We start from the raw sequence: 17,445 nt of genomic DNA, 5'->3' as shown, positions 1-17,445 counted from the left end.
CTGCTTCCAGACACTGTACCGCCACTCAGCCAACACATTTGCGCTACTGCATTAAACCACCAGCGCGCCAGCCAACCAACCAACCAACCGGCTACTGTATCCTTTGTCTCCGAAAGCTTCGTTGTTTTTTCTCTGCAATTTAGCTACTTAGTATCCGTTGCCGTCAGCGGCAGGAGTCCGAGCTGGAGCTGTTGAAGCAGGAGCAACAAAACAGCGGCAGCTTGGCACACTACATATACCCAACGTACGCTCTCACCACCGCCCTACGGAGGCGTTGAAACATTGTGAAGCATATGCGACGACGACACCATTGACATTTTGCGTCACAGCTCGCAAGCTACAAGTTTCAATCGAATGCCGAACGGCAAACGACGCAACCACGACGCCGTTTGTGAAAAAACGAACGTGGCATTACGTTCAAGCTCCAACCGTGGGACGTTGGCGAACGCCAATTCAGTACAACGGGACACTTCGTTGCTACCAAAACGAACGAAAACGAAACGGAAAACTAAACTTGAAATTTAAATGAAAGAAACTCAAAGGCTACTGCTGAACATACACCGAGCAAAAACGCCTACACATAAAACAGAAAAGAGGAAATTAAAGTGAAAATTCGACAATTTGCAAATGAAAATTTGCACCGAACCGCAAGTGTAATTAAGTGTAGAGTCAATTTGAGTGGCAGCTTGTGAGACGCAAGTGCAAAAAAACGCAAGAAAAAGCGAAAATCTGTTGGTTACATACGAAAGATTGCCAACTGCCTACGCGCGTACGAAAATCGATAGTCAAACGTTCGACGAGCGTGCAGCGGGCGCGCGGCACACCAGCACAACAACAGCAGCAACAACACCAACTACAATAACAGTAAGCGCGTTTGTGTGCGCATTACATTAAAAGGGCAAACGCCAAACGGCCCCGCACACACACACGCACCGGCAGCTTAGTGCCACAAAGCGCACCATATGGCAGCAGCGAAAAGCGAAAAAACCAAAGTTTGATTGCAATTCGCCAACGAACACGCAAAATTGCATTGAAGCCGCTGAACTGCTTTACGAATTTGCACAGCTCGTGCCGTGCAAGTGTGCCCCCTGTACCCCCAGCTCGTGAGAGGTGCGTGCGTAAGCAAGTGGCAGCGTACGACGCCGTGCTCCAGCGACGACGTTTATAATGGCCAAGTGCGGTGCAATCGCGTTGGCGCTGCTCGCTGCAGTGCTGCTCAACATTTTGGGTCACTGCGAGATGTCCGTTTACCCAGGTACGTATCGGCTAAAAATAGCACACCACGCAACTGCAATCACACACAAGTAACAGTAACGGTAACGGCTTTTATAACAATAACAACAACAATAATAATATGTACGCAATTACAAACTTGCTGCTGAACACACGCGCGCCTACTGAAAAGGAGGCGCGCGTGGGACAGCAACCGCGAAGAGCGAAAAGCGAAAAGCAAGAAAGGACATTCGAAATGTTTAAATTTAGAAATCGAATTCAAATTAGTAGTTATTTATAAGCACGAGGACAGCGCTTAACCAAGCAGAACAAGCAATTGAAACTGGCCATTGTTATATTTTAATACGTGTGCGTGTATATATGTATGTGTGCGTACTGGCAAGGAGCAGGACAGACAGGGAGCCACAGCGCTCCTTGGGCCATTCGCACGATTGCCTTTGGCTATTTTTAAACATTTCCATGCCATTTGCGTGCCGAATGCCATTTCGCAAACAATTTTATATGTATAAGTAGTTATATATTCTTGAAAATCAGCCAAAAGCAAATAGAGTAGACACCTTGCCATATACAGTAACTCGAGGCAAAGTGAATAAATATGTATATATGTGTGCATGTTTGTTTGTATATATATGTATGTATGTTTGTGTATGTTCTCATATGTATATGTATGTGTTAGTGCAACTTCGTTAGGCCGGAGTGTTGAATTCAACACGCAATAGCAATCAATTGAACACTTCGCGTATCGAAAAGATATCGGAAAGCACACATATACACACACACACTCACTGACACACAATATCCACATGTCTACCCAAATCCTAATCCCGTATAAAGTCTAGTTTGTTGTTGTTGGAAACTAAGAAACGCGGATTAGGCGTATAAATAGGAAGTGTCGTAGTATGCAAGAGGAGGAGGTTGAGGGGGAGTAGGCGCACAGCAGGCTGGCCGAACAAAACAATAGCAACAATTATCATTAATGGATACATATGTATGTATGTATATATATAAATACGTGTAATTGTTATTATTGTAAGCGAAAAACAAAAACAAAAAAAGCAACAAAACTCGGCACTTCATTGAGTTTCGTGTGCGCTCACTACAAGCTAACTATATGTATATATGTACATACATATATAAATCAAACATACATACATACATATATACATGAATACTACTTACATATAACGCATATACATACATATACATAAACACATACACATAGCGCCGAAACGCGTCAGCAACGCGTTCGTGTTTATGGCCAACACCCTCGAGCACCGCTATTCTTGCCGCCTGCCCACTCTGCTCCAAGCACCAGTTTTCTACGAATGGAATTCCAAATATAGATCTTACCTTACCAGCAGCGCAACGACTACATGCATACGTAACACCGTTATCCGACAAACAAACATCGGCGCTGAACTTTAGCACGCTCCTTGCTGTTGTTGTTTTTGTTGCTCTTGATATCCTTTTTTCGTGGCTTCGCTGTCATTTCCGATTGCAATGCGAGTTTCCTTGGTATGGGGATGCCAGCTGTCGCAAGCTTTCTGCCCATTCACCTGCCTGCTTGCGTGCAGTTGTTGGTGGAGTTACGTGTAATTAGTTGGGTTGGGCAGCAATGCAGGTTATATTTCGGTCGCCGTAGCTCAATTATGTGCATAAAAATAGAATTCTTAGCTTTTGATGTAATTTTAAAATACACAACTCGCCTATAAATTGCGCAGTTCTGTTAGACTGGCTGACATATGTTTGTAGTTGAAGCGTATATTTGTGCGGAGCAGTTGCAATGCAGTGCTGTTTCGGTCATTTCCTATGCAGAGCTGAGGAAATTTGAAAATATCTCGAAAATTAAAATGAAAGTTACGCTTTTGCCAACTCGAAAATATCAACATTTGTTTAATAAAAGAGAGATTTGTATGCATAAATAGTTTTTTTTTAATTAGAGACAAGGTAACACCTCTGAAGTCAAATATTCAATCTACGAGGAGTTTTCTAAAAATATCGGGAATTATCAGCTGTGCTCATTGCTTACTTAGTCTGTAGGAGCTGCTAAGCTTAGACGTGTCATTATGGGCATAGCGATTTTCGTTAGTTAAAAGCTCACATTTTCATGCCTTCGTATGACTTTTTCCTATTTGCGAAAATAAAGCGAACCCTAAATGACTGTCGTTTTACAAGTATAGATGATATTAAAAAGCTAAAGAGTTTGCGACGTGTTTCGACGATTCTCTTATATACATACATATACATACATTTCAACAAAACATTCAATCTTCAACGATTTCCACTTAAAGCCTCAATGATCTGGAAATAAGAAGTCATATACGAAATCTGATAAAAAAAACTTTTAAGACAAGAGCAAATACTTACAAAATACGAAAAAGTTTTTACGTCGAAGTCAGCGCTTTATAAGATTTAGGTTTTCGCTTTCCTAACAGCCAAGAAGTTATTTGCACTTAAGGGGAGAAAAAAAAAAATTTAGATTTTTTGTAACTATCCAAGGATATTTTTCAAGAATAGAGTATTTTTCAAAATTCAAATTATTTTCGGAGATATAGGAATTTAGCAGATCAGGCATCCAAACTGGTTCAGTCGGAACCAAATTTTTAAATTAGTTTTTCTCGAAAGCGTCTTTTTCAAAACGATACACACGATTTATCAGATTCTACTAAACCGATTTACCCGAAATTTTTAGAGAGTATTCTTTAAAAATCGAAGAAGATATCGAACGATGAAGTATATATGTATATATTTTTTGTAAATTTCATTATATTTAGAATATGTTTATAAAAAAAATATCTAAATTTCATGAAAACACAATGAAGATGCATTATGTTAGCAGGGCACTAAATAAATAAAAAAATAAATAAATTACATTAAATTTTATACATTAATTGAATCGAAAGGGGAGGTCCAGCGAGTGGTATCTTTTCAATCTTCTACATTGTAAACTATTGTCCAGCAGTTCATATACTTTCATGATGTTTCAAACGGAAGAGGTTCCTTTACAGTAAGCAATTTGAGCTCCCGGTGAATCACATAGAAAGGAGCCCCCACTATGGTGCGCAGAACTTTATTTTGAAAAGCTTGAATTAAATAAATTAAATTTGTAATTTGAATTCGCTGCACAACTCCAGATTTGAATGCCATTCGTCCAGATCGGCCTAAGTATTAACTTATAAATTAGCAACTTATTCTTCAGACTGAGGCTCGATGTTGGTTTAAGGAGCCAGTATAGCTGCGCCAACTTTAGTCTTAGCTGAATTCTTTTTATTTTTACGTGATCTTTCCAAGAGCGTCTCTTATCTATTGTAATCCTCAAATAGTCAGAGTTGATCTCTGGAAGGTCTGATGTACTAAAAAAAACATATAGAGCACAGGGGCGAGTACACAGCCTTGGGGCACGTCAACAAGAACAGGTCTCAAATCCAACTTAAGTTCACGGCATCTAACGTAGAACGTCCGATTGTGCAAGAATGACTTTATCAGCAAATAATAAGGCCTTGGTAGTTTTTCCTTTAATTTGAATAATATACCTAGAAGTCAGAAATAAAAATAAAATTATAATGAAAATAAAAAATATAAAAATATAATGAAATATAAACCAATATAATGACTCTGTGTGCGTTCTAGTTGAAAATGCTAGAGCACGTGAGCGGGAAAATTATTAAGTTTTAGTAAAGTTGTTTACTTTTTTAATTCTTAATTATAAATTTGTGATTAATTTTTTTAAATACGGAATTTGGGATTAAAAATTATTTTTAATTTTTTAATACGGCATTAGGGCTTAAAAATGTGAGAATTATATTCAATTGAAATTTTCGGGCAAACAAAAAAATATTAAAATGTCAATTCAATTATTTTTAATGCATTATTTGCAAACCTGTTTGGGAATAGAACACATGGCCAACCAAGTGATATGCTGGCATACGATACGAGGTGCGTCCCAAAGTAAACAGAACTTAAAACAAAATTTTTTCGCCAAAATCAATTTATTTTATTCAAAGTCTTTCTGCTTCAATACAGCTTTTTGCACGGTCCAAAAGCATGTCGAAAGAGTGTTTTAGCTCGTTGGCCGGTATTGCCGCCAGTATGCCGTTGGCCTCCACGTCTGCATAACGCTTTCCTTTCATGAGCAAATGCATTTTTCCAAAAAGGAAGAAGTCGCACGGTGCCATATCAGGTGAATACGGGGTGTTGTTAATGGTTAAAATGTGATTTTTGGTCAAATACTCGTGCTTCGAATGTTGGATTCTGAACAATTTTTGGTCGTCAGTCAATTTGTGCGGAACAAACCGTGCACACACGATGTGTTTTTATGAATTCACACACAGTTTCGATGGAATTACCGGTGATCACGGATTTTGGTTGGCCCACATGTGAGATCGTCTTTTATGTCCTCACGACCACTTTGAAAACGTTGAAACCACTCGTAAACTCTGCTACGGGATAGGCAATCGTCGTCATAAACTTGTTTCATCAATTGAAACGTTTTACCAATTTTAAAACAAAATTTAATTTTGGCTCTTTGTTCGAAGCTCATTTTCGCACCGATAACACAAACATACTGACACTTAAAACGCAATAACTTCACTTCCAATCTATGAAATATCATGAAATTCTCACTGGACAATCGTTAAAGATAGCAGATTCTAACGCAGTCGGCATATAGATGGCGTCACCAGGGGGCGCTAGATTCAAAAAGTCCTGTTTACTTTGGAACGCACCTTGTATATATTTATTGGCTTTAATAACCTATAAAAAGCTCACAAGTATGAAGTACTGTTAGTTTCACTTAATTGGGTCGGCAAAACTAGCGATCTCAGAAATGAAAGCAAAATTTGTGAAAGGAAAACTTGTAAGCAATACTATGTAATATAAGGGAGGTGTAGGGTGTTCAATGTAAAAAAATACTTTTTTTGTGAATTTATTTCTCAAATCTGGCTTGAGTAATTTTATTCGGACCTTTTGTACAATATAGAGCACACTTTTGATAATCTAGGGTAATTTTTTCGTGTAGAAATATTGAAGCATAAGCCGGTAACAGAGCTTCTCCCATAACGACTTGAGAAAAAAGACTTTGCGGTGTTCACCATAACTCGGCTGAAAATTATCCGAAAATAAAAATAAATCCGCCATTTTGTGGGTGTTCAAAGTTTGAAATTAATCGATCAAGTAGTTTTGAAATGACTGTGAACACGGACTTTGAAAAAGTAGTTTTGAGAAAAACGCGTTTAAAGCTGCACTTCTATCCCGACCGCCCTCAGCTGTTAAAGTTAGAGCATTAAAGACCAGGAGACTAATAAGACGATAACTCTAAGAATATTACTTCTATCGACTTAAAATTTTAAGCTTAATAAAATTCTATGCTAAATATTTTCCAGCTAAATAACACCCATTTTACCAGCTGGGCTGCAATTTTCGGTATACAAAATTTGTTTTCCTATACTAAAGTGTGGAAAATCAGGCGCGCGCATGCATACATAGTATAGTTACATTCACAAACACGCGCGAGCAAACAAGCACGCGCACATAAGTGCCATATTTTAGAGATATATGCATATAATATATATGATTATTTGATATGTATGTATATATATAATCAGTGTACATATGTACCTAGATATCTTATTCTCGCCGACGTCATTGCCGAAAGCGGATACCAGCTCCACATAAAAACAAAAAACACACACAAACTAGAGCCAAACCACCGCCATCACTCCACCAATGAATATCCCCACAAATGCGATATATTCGCGCAGCAAGCCAACACCAACACTCCTAACAACGCCCAACTCCTGTCGCCGCCACACCGCTGTCTTGGCCAACTTGCCGATTTACCAACAAAAAGCAACAATCAAACGAGCGAACTTTGTCACTATCGGCTGCGCTGAGTAGCCGAACATGCCGAACACAACAGTTGTCGGTGAAGTGAAAGCCAAAGTAGGCAACAACAACAACAAAAAAAGCTTACCACTACCAAGATTAGTGAGTCAAGAAGCGAAGGCGAGTGGTGTGGGCTCCACCACAATCACCGCATTAATGAGACCAACAAATAAACAACTAAAAAAACGAGAGGAAGAAATTGTAACGAAATCAACAACCCGCAAAAACAAAAAAAAAAAAACAAGCAAAGATAACAACAACTATATCAAACCGACCAGCGAACCTAGAAACACCTTCAATGGGCCTTGCTCGGCTGAAGGCGCCTCAGACCTCCTTGGGTGGGTGAATTCAATTCGTGCGTAATATTACGTACACACATCCACACCTTTGTATGCGTGTGAATATGTGTTGTTTTGCGGGTGTTAGCCTTGTCTTAACCGTTTAACGCAGCGGGTGCATGAAGCAGTTATTCTTTATCTAGCACACTTGCCTTTAAATCCGGTCTCCCTTATCCCCACACATCTACATACACACTCACACTCTCACACTCGGTGGCTAACTAAATTAGAAACTATCAGCGCCTCAATGCAACACAGCTCAGCTAGCAACCGTTCGCTCCATGAAGCTTGCTATGGCGCCTGTGGGATTGCGGTGATGCGCGTGGTGCGGGGTGTTGTAGTTGGTGTGCATATATGCATGTGTTGGTTTATTCGTTGCATACATAAAGTTCGGGTTATTTTTAAACTTAGATTATACGCTCTTTGTTGGTGGCTTTCAACGACTTTTCAGGCAGCGCTGGTTGGTTCGTGTTCTTGTTACTCCTTGGGGCGTTAGTCGTTCAGTGGCCACTTCTATTTTCAATTATATTTGCACTGTATTCACTTGAGTGGCTCATTTGGCTTAAGTTTCAACTATGTTATTTCTATTTTTGTTTTTGCTGTTCTTGTTGTTTTTATTTACACTTGACAGTACTTCCATGCTGATAGCAATAACACCGTATGTGCCACACAGCGGTAATTTCCATGCCCCAAATACGTTAATTACTCCGGTTGATCGTGGTGTGAAACTTTTTGGAATTTTAATTAGCTCCATTAAGCATATGTTGGGAAATTTTGTTGGTTTCGTAACTTTTTCCAAAATATTCAAATAAAATAATGATAAGTTTGGAATAATTGGAGCGTGTTTGGGGTGGGGCTACGAGCTCAATTATCGACAGAAATGATATTTTATTACAACGCTGTGGAAATTAAATGCTTCCTGCTGTCAGAAATATTTTTGAAAGATTTTTGAAAAACTATTGTTAGTTGGACCACTTGGTAGTTTTAAAAAATACTATCGATTTTTGCCTTGAAATAGACCAGCTTTTCGCTGGTTTAAATTAAGAGAACTTTGTACAGTAAATTTTAATAAAATAATCTTTGGATCTATTATTTTAACGGGTTATCCAAGTAGAGGTATTTTTCTAAAAGCCTTTTTTTGACGGTGGGTCGTGTCAAGCTGTCAAGTTATTTTTGTCCAGTATTGTTTGGCATTTCATCATGGAGAGACTTACGCCTGAAAAGCATTTACAAATCGTTCAACTTTATTACAAAAATTCGCGTTCTCTCGAAATTCATGGGCTCCGCTCAACTTACGGTCGGCATAATTGGCCTACTTAGCGTACAATGCGCAATACCATCTTCCATCGTGAGACCCAACATTCACTATTGGAAAATATTCGACCGAATATACCACGTCCAGCACGCAGTGAAGAAAATACAGTAGCCGTAGATGAGAGTGCACAAGAAGTCCGGGCAGTTCGTAGCAGCTCGGACTGACGTATGGAACGACCTGGCCCATTTTATGCCGAGATCTTAAATTGAATACGTACACAATACAACTTGTGTAAGAACTGAAGTCGCTCGACTTTCCAAAGCGACATCGCTTTGCTCTATGGGCTCTTGAAATGTTCTAAGAAGATCCGACGTTTTTGAGCCAAATTTTTTTCACCGATGAGGCCCATTTCTGGCCCAATGGGTATGTACACAAGCAAAATTGCCGCGTTTAGGACGAAGAGCAACCTGAAGAGATTCAAGAGCTCCCATTTCATCCAGAAAAAACAACGGTTTAGTGTGGTTTGTGGGCCGATGGAATCATCGGTCTATATTTCTTCAAAAGTGATGCCGGCGAGAACGTAACCGTCAGTGGCGAACGTTATAACTGACTATTTGTGCCTGAAATTGAAGCTCGAGATCTCGGCGACATTTGGTTTCAAAAAGACGGAGCCACTTCCCACATATCGCACCAAACAATGTATTTATTGAGAGAACACTTCGGTGAGCAAATAATTTCACGTTATGGGCCGTTATGAGCCACCAAGATCGTGTGATACACCGTTAGACTTTTTCTTGTGGGGATGTGTAAATTCTAAAGTCTACAAGTATGTGGACAATTCCACTTCGTTTCGCCTTGGAGCAAAACATCACGCGTGACATTGCCGGTTATCAGCTGAAATGCTCAAACGAGTCATCGAAAATTGTACTCAACGGATGGATCATCTGCGACGTAGCCGCAGCCAAAATTTGAAAGATATAATCTTCAAATAAACAAATCTATTCGACTATTCGATTTGATCAGATAGTTAAAATTGGCTTTACAGTGAACTACTGAAGCTTCCGAAAACATTTCCAAACAAAATTTAGCATACGTGACTCCTTAGTAAGAGCTTAAACGTACAGAAAAGATCATGCCTTCTTCTACCGAACAGTCGATCCATCAACAGAAATATATATGATATTTCAAAGAAATATATTTGTATAAAAAGCGTTCATATACTGATTGCCTTGAGGCCTCTTTCTTAAAAAAACAGGAGAAAATTTTATCTTGGGTTGAAAAATACAAAATATTTCACACAAGAATTTTATTTTGCTTGGTCAGTTTGTATGACAGTTATATGCTATAGGAGTCCAATCTGAATAATTTCTTCGGAAGTTATATCGATTTTATGGACAATAATCCATGCCAAATTTCGTGAAGAAATCAAATAAATAATTTTATCAAATAAAAAAGTTTTCCGAATGATCTCTTTGATGGCAGCTATATTCTATAGTGTTCCGATATCGATTCCGACAAAAGAACAGCTTCTTTGTTAAAAAAGTGCGGTCTGATTATATACATATGTATATGTTTTTTTATAGGTTTTCCGATACTTCCTTCTGGATATTCAGGGTATAACTAAGTTAGTAGGATTCCCAGTGAAAGCGGTCGATGCTTTTTGGGATTCATATAGAATTATTTTCAGCAATATATTAGGTCGAAAAGTTTAAAGTTTATGTAGTATACGTAGTTCTACGCACTTGTGCGTGTATGTGTCCAAGCAAAGTGATAAGTCCTCAAAGCTTTAACAGTAACACGCTTCCCCAGCTAACTATTTACAAAGCAATTATTCAATTACGTCCAATTAAAAGTACCACTGTGTCAAAATTAATAGTTATTATTGTAATTACTGCGGCAACAGTTTTCACTAATTCCAATAAAATAATTATTTCCAAAAAATTATTTACATATTTTAAAAATAATTACACAACGTTATATTTATATTTTTTTCAAGGACTTTGAACAAATTTTGCAATAATTTTTGTCTTAATTAATAACTTAAAGCCTTTCGTGTATAAAATTAGTAAATTTTCGCTCGAATAGTGGGTGGCTTAAAGCCAGTTGCTTGCAGATCCTGCTAGAATTGAATTTAAGCATGCTTCATTGGTTATTATTCTTGCGTTTTCCATACTCTGCACCTATATTACTTTTCTTTGGAAATACGAAAAAATCTCAAAAGGTAATTCGTTATAAAAATCTTCAAGCAAAAGGTTGCATGAAATTTCAAGTGGGCGTTGAAAGAAAACTTTGTCTGAAAGCGTATATCAGCTTGTCTAATATCTTATAAAATATATATTACCACACGAATACATACACACACATAGATAGATGCATGTATAAAATTTGAGAACTCATGAAAACGCCTACGCGGTTGTTGATGTTGGCATAACTAAAGTGTTTACAGTTATTAGACATTATGTGTAGGCGGCCGACATACTGGTATATACATGCCTGTGTGTGTGTGTTTACCAAAACGGCACTAATTTGCTGTGCTAAGCGTGTGTATGTACATATACTATGTGAATGCAAAACCACACATGTTTGTTGTTTGTTTATGTGTATATGCGCGAACATCAAACGGCCTGAAGCTCTTCAAATTTTTTCCATTCCAAGTCACACAAATCACTGACATTTTATGCGAATTTTTCGGAGTACTTAAGTTTTATATGGCGATAATCCGCTAACTGTTTAATCTTTAGTACTGTCAGATGTTCACGCAGCGCGCCTGAAACTATGCTTACAGTAAAATATATTGAGCTAATTTTATACTTAAATTGTGGAAATTATTCTTATAAATTTAAAATTTGTGATTTCTTAATTTATACATATTTTGCAATACTAAGTGGCTCAAGATAAATTGAACATTAGTAACACTAGCATAAAAAACAAGAAAAAACGTTAACTGCGGCTGCACAGGTGCATTTCTTTTAGTAACTATATGTTCAGTTTATATTTAAGCTATGTGCTATAGTAATCCGATCTGAACAATTTTTTCGGAGATTATATTATTACCTTAAGCAGGAATCCATATCAAATTTCGTGAAGATACAACGTCAAATGCGAAAGTTTTCCGTACAAGCCCTTGATTCCGTTCGTTCGGTTTGTATGGCAGCTGTATGCTATGGTAAGCCGATCTAAACAATTTCTTCGGAGATTACATTGTTGTCTTAGAAAATAATCTATACCAAATTTCTTGAATATATCTTATCAAATGCAAAAGTTTTCCGTACAACCCTTGATTCCGTTCGTTCAGTTTGTATGGCAGCTAGATATATGCTATAGTAAGCCGATCTGAACAATTTCTTCGGAGATACTGAAGATACTTTGTCAAATGTGAAAGCTTTCCAAGCATGAACTTGATTCCGATCGTTCAGTTTGTACGGCAGCTATATGTTATAGTGGTCCGATATGTGCAGTTCCGACAAATGAGCAGCTTCTTGAAGAGAAAATAACGTTTGCAAAATTTCGAAACGATATCTTAAAAACTGAGGGACTAGTTCGTATATATACAGACAGACGGACAGACGGACGGACAGACAGACAGACATGGCTAAATCGACTTAGCTCAATATACTGAGCATTTATATATATACTCTATAGGGTCTCCGACGCTTCCTTGTGGCTGTTACAAACTTCCTGACAACATTAATATACCCTGTTCAGGGTATAAAAGTCAAGTGTGATTTGTGTTTTCTGCATATAAAACAAGTAACGTTTGTATGACAACTATTTATAAGCTTTAGTGGTCCGATCTGAACAGTTTCTTCGAAGATTATACCGTTGTCTTGGACAATAATCCAAGTAAATTTTTGTGAAGATATCGTGCCAAATAATAAGGACCTGATTTTCAGATCGGTTTGTATTGTGCTCTTTTTTTTCATGAGGGGGTGGAAAATGCCTTCCACATCATCAAAACACCCCTCTAAGAAACCGTCACCCAGTCTGGAACCACATTTGCATTACTTCAGGATCAGGACGGCGTCCAGGTTCCGCTTTATGCTGTATAAATCGCCTGTTTGCTTCACTCTCTAGCATGAAACTGATTAAAAGTCCGCGTTTTTTGGGCCAACCAGGTGTTCTACGGCGGTATGTTCTCGTTGTAATCGCACATGTTCAAAGAATGTGTGTTCAGCGTCATCCTCTGTCGAGTCGTTGTATAGGCATGACGACTCTTCGACTTTTCTGTGGGGGTACTTTTTGAAGTATCCGTGCCCGGATAACAACTGAGTTGTGTAAAAGTCGACTTCTTCGAACTTGCGGACTCTATCACTTGCCATTATTCGATAGGCTGATGCTACTCTGAAAGTTGCGGTACGGTGCACTATGGTTACTTACGTTACCTTACACCGCTTTTTCTTCTTAAGCACAACTGCCCAGATCTGAGCTCCTTATAATAGAACGCTGATTTTCATCGACATTAAGAGCTTTCTCTTTCCTTGTCTGTGGCCCCCTGTGTCTGCTAAGTTGCGAGGTGATTTTCGCTGCCTTTTTTGCGGCGTGCTGAATTTGAACCCAGAACGTTAGTCTGGTGTCCAGTTTTATGCGTGCGTAGTTTACTGCTTTCTGTGTCCTAAGAATATCCGTAGTCATTTGCATACTTATTACCGAAGCGAGCTGGAGGTTGTGTGAGTCGAGCTATTCTTGCGTGTGTATCATGACTTGATTAAGCTTTCTTTGGATGCGTTTCACCGATTCGAGATAGATCCACAAAATAAATTTAATAAAGTCCGATTCTTATTTTTGAATATCTAAATTCCACGACACATTCGTGGTATAAATACAAAAATTTTCCTCAGTAAAAATTTTAATAACACAAAAGCAAACAAGAATTGCTACCCTCACTTTGGCGCTCCATTAGCATAACCACTTCCTGTACTTATTTTATTTCATTTGCCCTCCGCCGACCGATTATTTAATGCAAGCAATTTTTCTTTCTACATTTCTACGCTTGTAGGGCTTCGACGCAAACCGTTACGCCAATTTCTGCAACAACCGTTTGATGTGTCATCCGATTATTTGGCCCAACTTATGGAGGAGAATGCGCGGCGGCGTCTACAACAAACATTCGAACAGCAGTTGGAGCGCATCCACTTGCAAATGAATCGGCAGCGACAACGCGACGAGCGGCGCGACCGTTTGAATCAACGCCTACAGATGCTTGCCGCCGAGAATGCGGAGGAGAGCAACGAGGATAGCGGTGAGGTTGAAATGGAATCGACGGAAGTCGATGACAATGCCTACGATGTCACTCAAAATCAAGATAATGTGTATAGAAACAACAACAATAACAATCGAAATCAATACGTGGACCCGAACGGTTTCTTCACCTATAAATATGACACACCCATGGAGATGAATTTGCGTGAACGCATACCCTTCGCCGTGGGTCCATCCGATCCACGTTTCTTCGAGCAGAATAGCGGCGAAGTTGAAAGCGCGCGCAACAGCGATGAGTTGGACTCGCGCGCCTTGGATGACTATCAGGAATTTGTACCAGCCGAGTCGCAGAATATTGGCGAAAAAGCAGCTGCTGTTGCAGCTGCAAATGCGCCAGCCACCAACGCAACTAACACTGAGGTCTCGACAGGCACGCCCACTGACGTCAAAACGCCTGTTCTGGCGCCAGCACCTGTTGATAGTGCGAAACTGAGCGACAGCGGCAGTACCACCTTCCATCGCATCAAGCCGCAAAACGCTGCGGCGGCAGCTGCGGTCGCGGGCGCCGGCGTCGTGGCGGCAATGAAGCTCCCAGTTGCACAGGACGCCAGCGATGACAGTAATGCACGACACCACATCAATGCGCTCATTGATAAGCTGCAGAAGGAAGGCAAGTCGGCGTCCCTCGCCAACACACACGATGTGGCTGCAGCTTTGGGCGGTAACGGCATCGGTGGTGGCGACAATTTGGTGGTGCGTCAACATCTGGGCGTCGACGGCGAGATGGGCATGTATTTGGTGGCTTTGATTGCGGGCGTAAGCGCCGCTGTGACTGTGGGTTTCATAGCACTCGGCATAGCCTGGTACACGTAAGTCCTCCCGATGATTTTGCGATTGCGGCAGTCTTTTTTTATTGTATGTATTGCCTACATTGCAGTTTGCGTCGCAAATCGAAAGCCGCAGCGGATGTTGAATATCCGGCGTACGGTGTGACCGGGCCCAACAAGGACATCTCACCGTCAGGCGATCGCAAATTGGCACAAAGCGCACAAATGTACCACTACCAGCACCAGAAGCAACAGATAATCGCCATGGAGAACCGCCAGGCGGCAGAGGGCAGTTGCGGCATGTCCGATGTGGAGAGCGACGATGAGGAGAATGAGGAGGGCGATTACACAGTCTACGAATGTCCCGGACTCGCACCGGTGAGTGTTCACAAATCAAATTGCGTTTAAAAAATTAGTATATCGAAGAAGTGTGCAGTAAAATATTTGTTTTTTTTTGTTTTTCTCTTCAAACACACAGCCAATGGGCGAGATGGAGGTGAAGAACCCTTTGTTTATAGATGAAACCCCAGTTACGCCATCGACCAACATCACCACCACAACCACGACCACCACTTCCACACCCATCATCACCAATAACCTGACACATGCCACACCACAACAACCACCTACACAACAACTCGGCAAGAAGCCCACTCACAAAGTTATTGCTGGTGCTGCACCCAATCCCAAAGCTACCTCAGCAGAGTCCACGTCTTCCGAGGAGAATAGCAAGCGCAGGAAGAGCAAGAAGTAAACCAACTAAGTGCAGACGGAACGGTGGTGCTCGGCGCAGTAGCGGTGCTTGTTGTTTGTGTTGTCAAATAGAAAAGTGTTTCACGCAAGTGAGTTCGCGAGTGATTTACTTAAGCGTGCAAACAACGGGCGGAAGTGGAGAAACAGGGAACAGTGTGGTAATACGAGTGGTGCCATAAGATGCAAAAAATGGTGGCGCAAAGTATTACTTCAATTAATTTGTTGGTTTATGCACACTTCTCGAAGCGTTCAACTGGAAACCACTCTCTTTCACAAGGCCAATTAACACAATAAAATAAACAGGTTATTCAAAATACTATATGTGCAACATAATAGGTGTTTGAGCTGCAACGGTGAGCGGGCTTTGTTGACGAGGTCCACTTGCTGTTGTTGCAATATTGTAAATACATTTTATATAAAGGAGAGGTTCTAATAAAGCGCAGTTTTGGTGTTAATGATGATTGAAGGAGGGAAATGGTAGAGCCTGTCAATATTTTTGGAATGGTGAATGTTGAAGGTTTGCCAAAATAACCGTTATTTTGGTTAATGTTCTTTAAATTGGGTGAAACTCATTTCTTTTTATTTTGTTCTGGAAAATAACGTTATATTTACATATTTTAATATTTGAGCTTAAGCTAAAACTTGTCTTCACTATCAATTTTAATTGTATCTTCCCACTTAAATATAGATGTATTAATTTTAGTCAACATCAGCTTATAGTTAATTATTAAAAAAATATTTTTAGTTGAAATATAATAAAACATAAATATAATATTAAAAATAAACACCTGAATAATAATTATTAAAAAAATATTTTTAGCTAAAATATAATAAAAAATAAATATAATATTAAAAATAAAAATTTTTTAATTAAATATTTTTACTAAAAACATTTTTTTTAATGAAAGAAAAACTTTTTGAATAAAAACGTTTATTTCTTAGAAAAACAAATATTTTGAGTTATAAAAAAAATAGTAAAGTTAACTAAAATATTGAAAAAGGGAACATTGTTAATTAATTTTATTATTTTTTTAAACTAAAAATATTTGTTTTTTTTATAAAAGTGCGCAGTCAGCAGAAGCTTATAAACAGAAAATTATAGTTAAAAAAATTAAAATATTTAGAAATATGACATAAAGTAAAATAAAATAAATATACATATATTTAGAAAACATTATTTGTTACTTTCATTAATTTTTTAAACACCTTATTTTTATTGTTTTACAAATTTATTTTTATTATTATTTTAACTAAAATTTTTGTTTTCTACTTAAGATATTTTCTAAGTATGAAAAACATACTTTTTTATTAAAAACAATTTTTCTCAGTTAAAAATATCTTATTATGTTTTAACTCAGAAAAAATATTTTTAATAAAAATATATTTAAATAAAAATATTTTTAGTGAGAAAAATATCTTATTGTTTATTAAAAATATTTTTAATTTATATTATATTTTATTTTAATTTATTTTTTATAAAAAACTATTTTTTCTTAGTTAAAAAAATCTTTTAAGATTTAAAAAATGGTAATATCAACTGAAATATAAAAATGAACATTGTTAGTTAATTTTGTTTTATCTTAATTAAAAAACTTTCTTTTTCAACAAAAGTATTTTTTAAATTAAAATTATTTGCTTTCTTATTCAACATTTTCGAACTATAATTAATACTTTAAAAATAATAATCAAAAAGAAAAGTAATTAAAATTATATTGAATCGTTTTTTCAACAGAAGCCTAAAAATAGAAAATTGTAATTAAAAAAATATTTAAAAATATCTATTAATAAAATAAATAGATGTTTATTGTAATTGAAAATATAAATTTAATTAAATATACAATTAAACTTTTTTTAATTTTTAGTTAAATTTTAATTAAATAAATCCATATTTATTTTATTTATAAATATTTATTTTTAATTTATAATATTTGTAAACTTTAAGATTGAAAACATAAAA

At 37.8% G+C, this 17,445-nt stretch overlaps 1 protein-coding gene across 1 annotated transcript; it reads left to right on the top strand.

Annotated features, from left to right (window-relative positions):
• LOC120771096 lies at positions 1–16,221 on the top strand. The gene is made up of 4 exons (XM_040098929.1): positions 1–1,255; positions 13,706–14,777; positions 14,846–15,113; positions 15,214–16,221. The coding sequence occupies exons 1-4, from the start codon at positions 1,168–1,170 to the stop codon at positions 15,487–15,489; spliced, it is 1,704 nt and encodes a 567-aa protein (XP_039954863.1). The 5' UTR covers positions 1–1,167; the 3' UTR covers positions 15,490–16,221.
• The last annotated feature ends 1,224 nt before the right edge of the window (positions 16,222–17,445 follow it).

The sequence above is a fragment of the Bactrocera tryoni genome, chromosome 3 (genome assembly GCF_016617805.1).
Source record: "Bactrocera tryoni isolate S06 chromosome 3, CSIRO_BtryS06_freeze2, whole genome shotgun sequence".
Lineage (NCBI taxonomy): Eukaryota > Metazoa > Arthropoda > Insecta > Diptera > Tephritidae > Bactrocera > Bactrocera tryoni.
Note: the sequence above shows the minus strand (reverse complement) of the source record. Positions and strands in the feature narration are given on the sequence as shown.

Excerpts from the sequence above, each read along its gene's own strand:
- LOC120771096 (XM_040098929.1), top strand. The coding sequence starts at position 1,168 with ATGGCCAAGTGCGGTGCAATCGCGTTGGCGCTGCTCGCTGCAGTGCTG. Across the intron at positions 1,256-13,705 it reads CGAGATGTCCGTTTACCCAG|GGCTTCGACGCAAACCGTTA; the intron begins GTACGTATCGGC and ends CTACGCTTGTAG. Across the intron at positions 14,778-14,845 it reads CTCGGCATAGCCTGGTACAC|TTTGCGTCGCAAATCGAAAG; the intron begins GTAAGTCCTCCC and ends CCTACATTGCAG.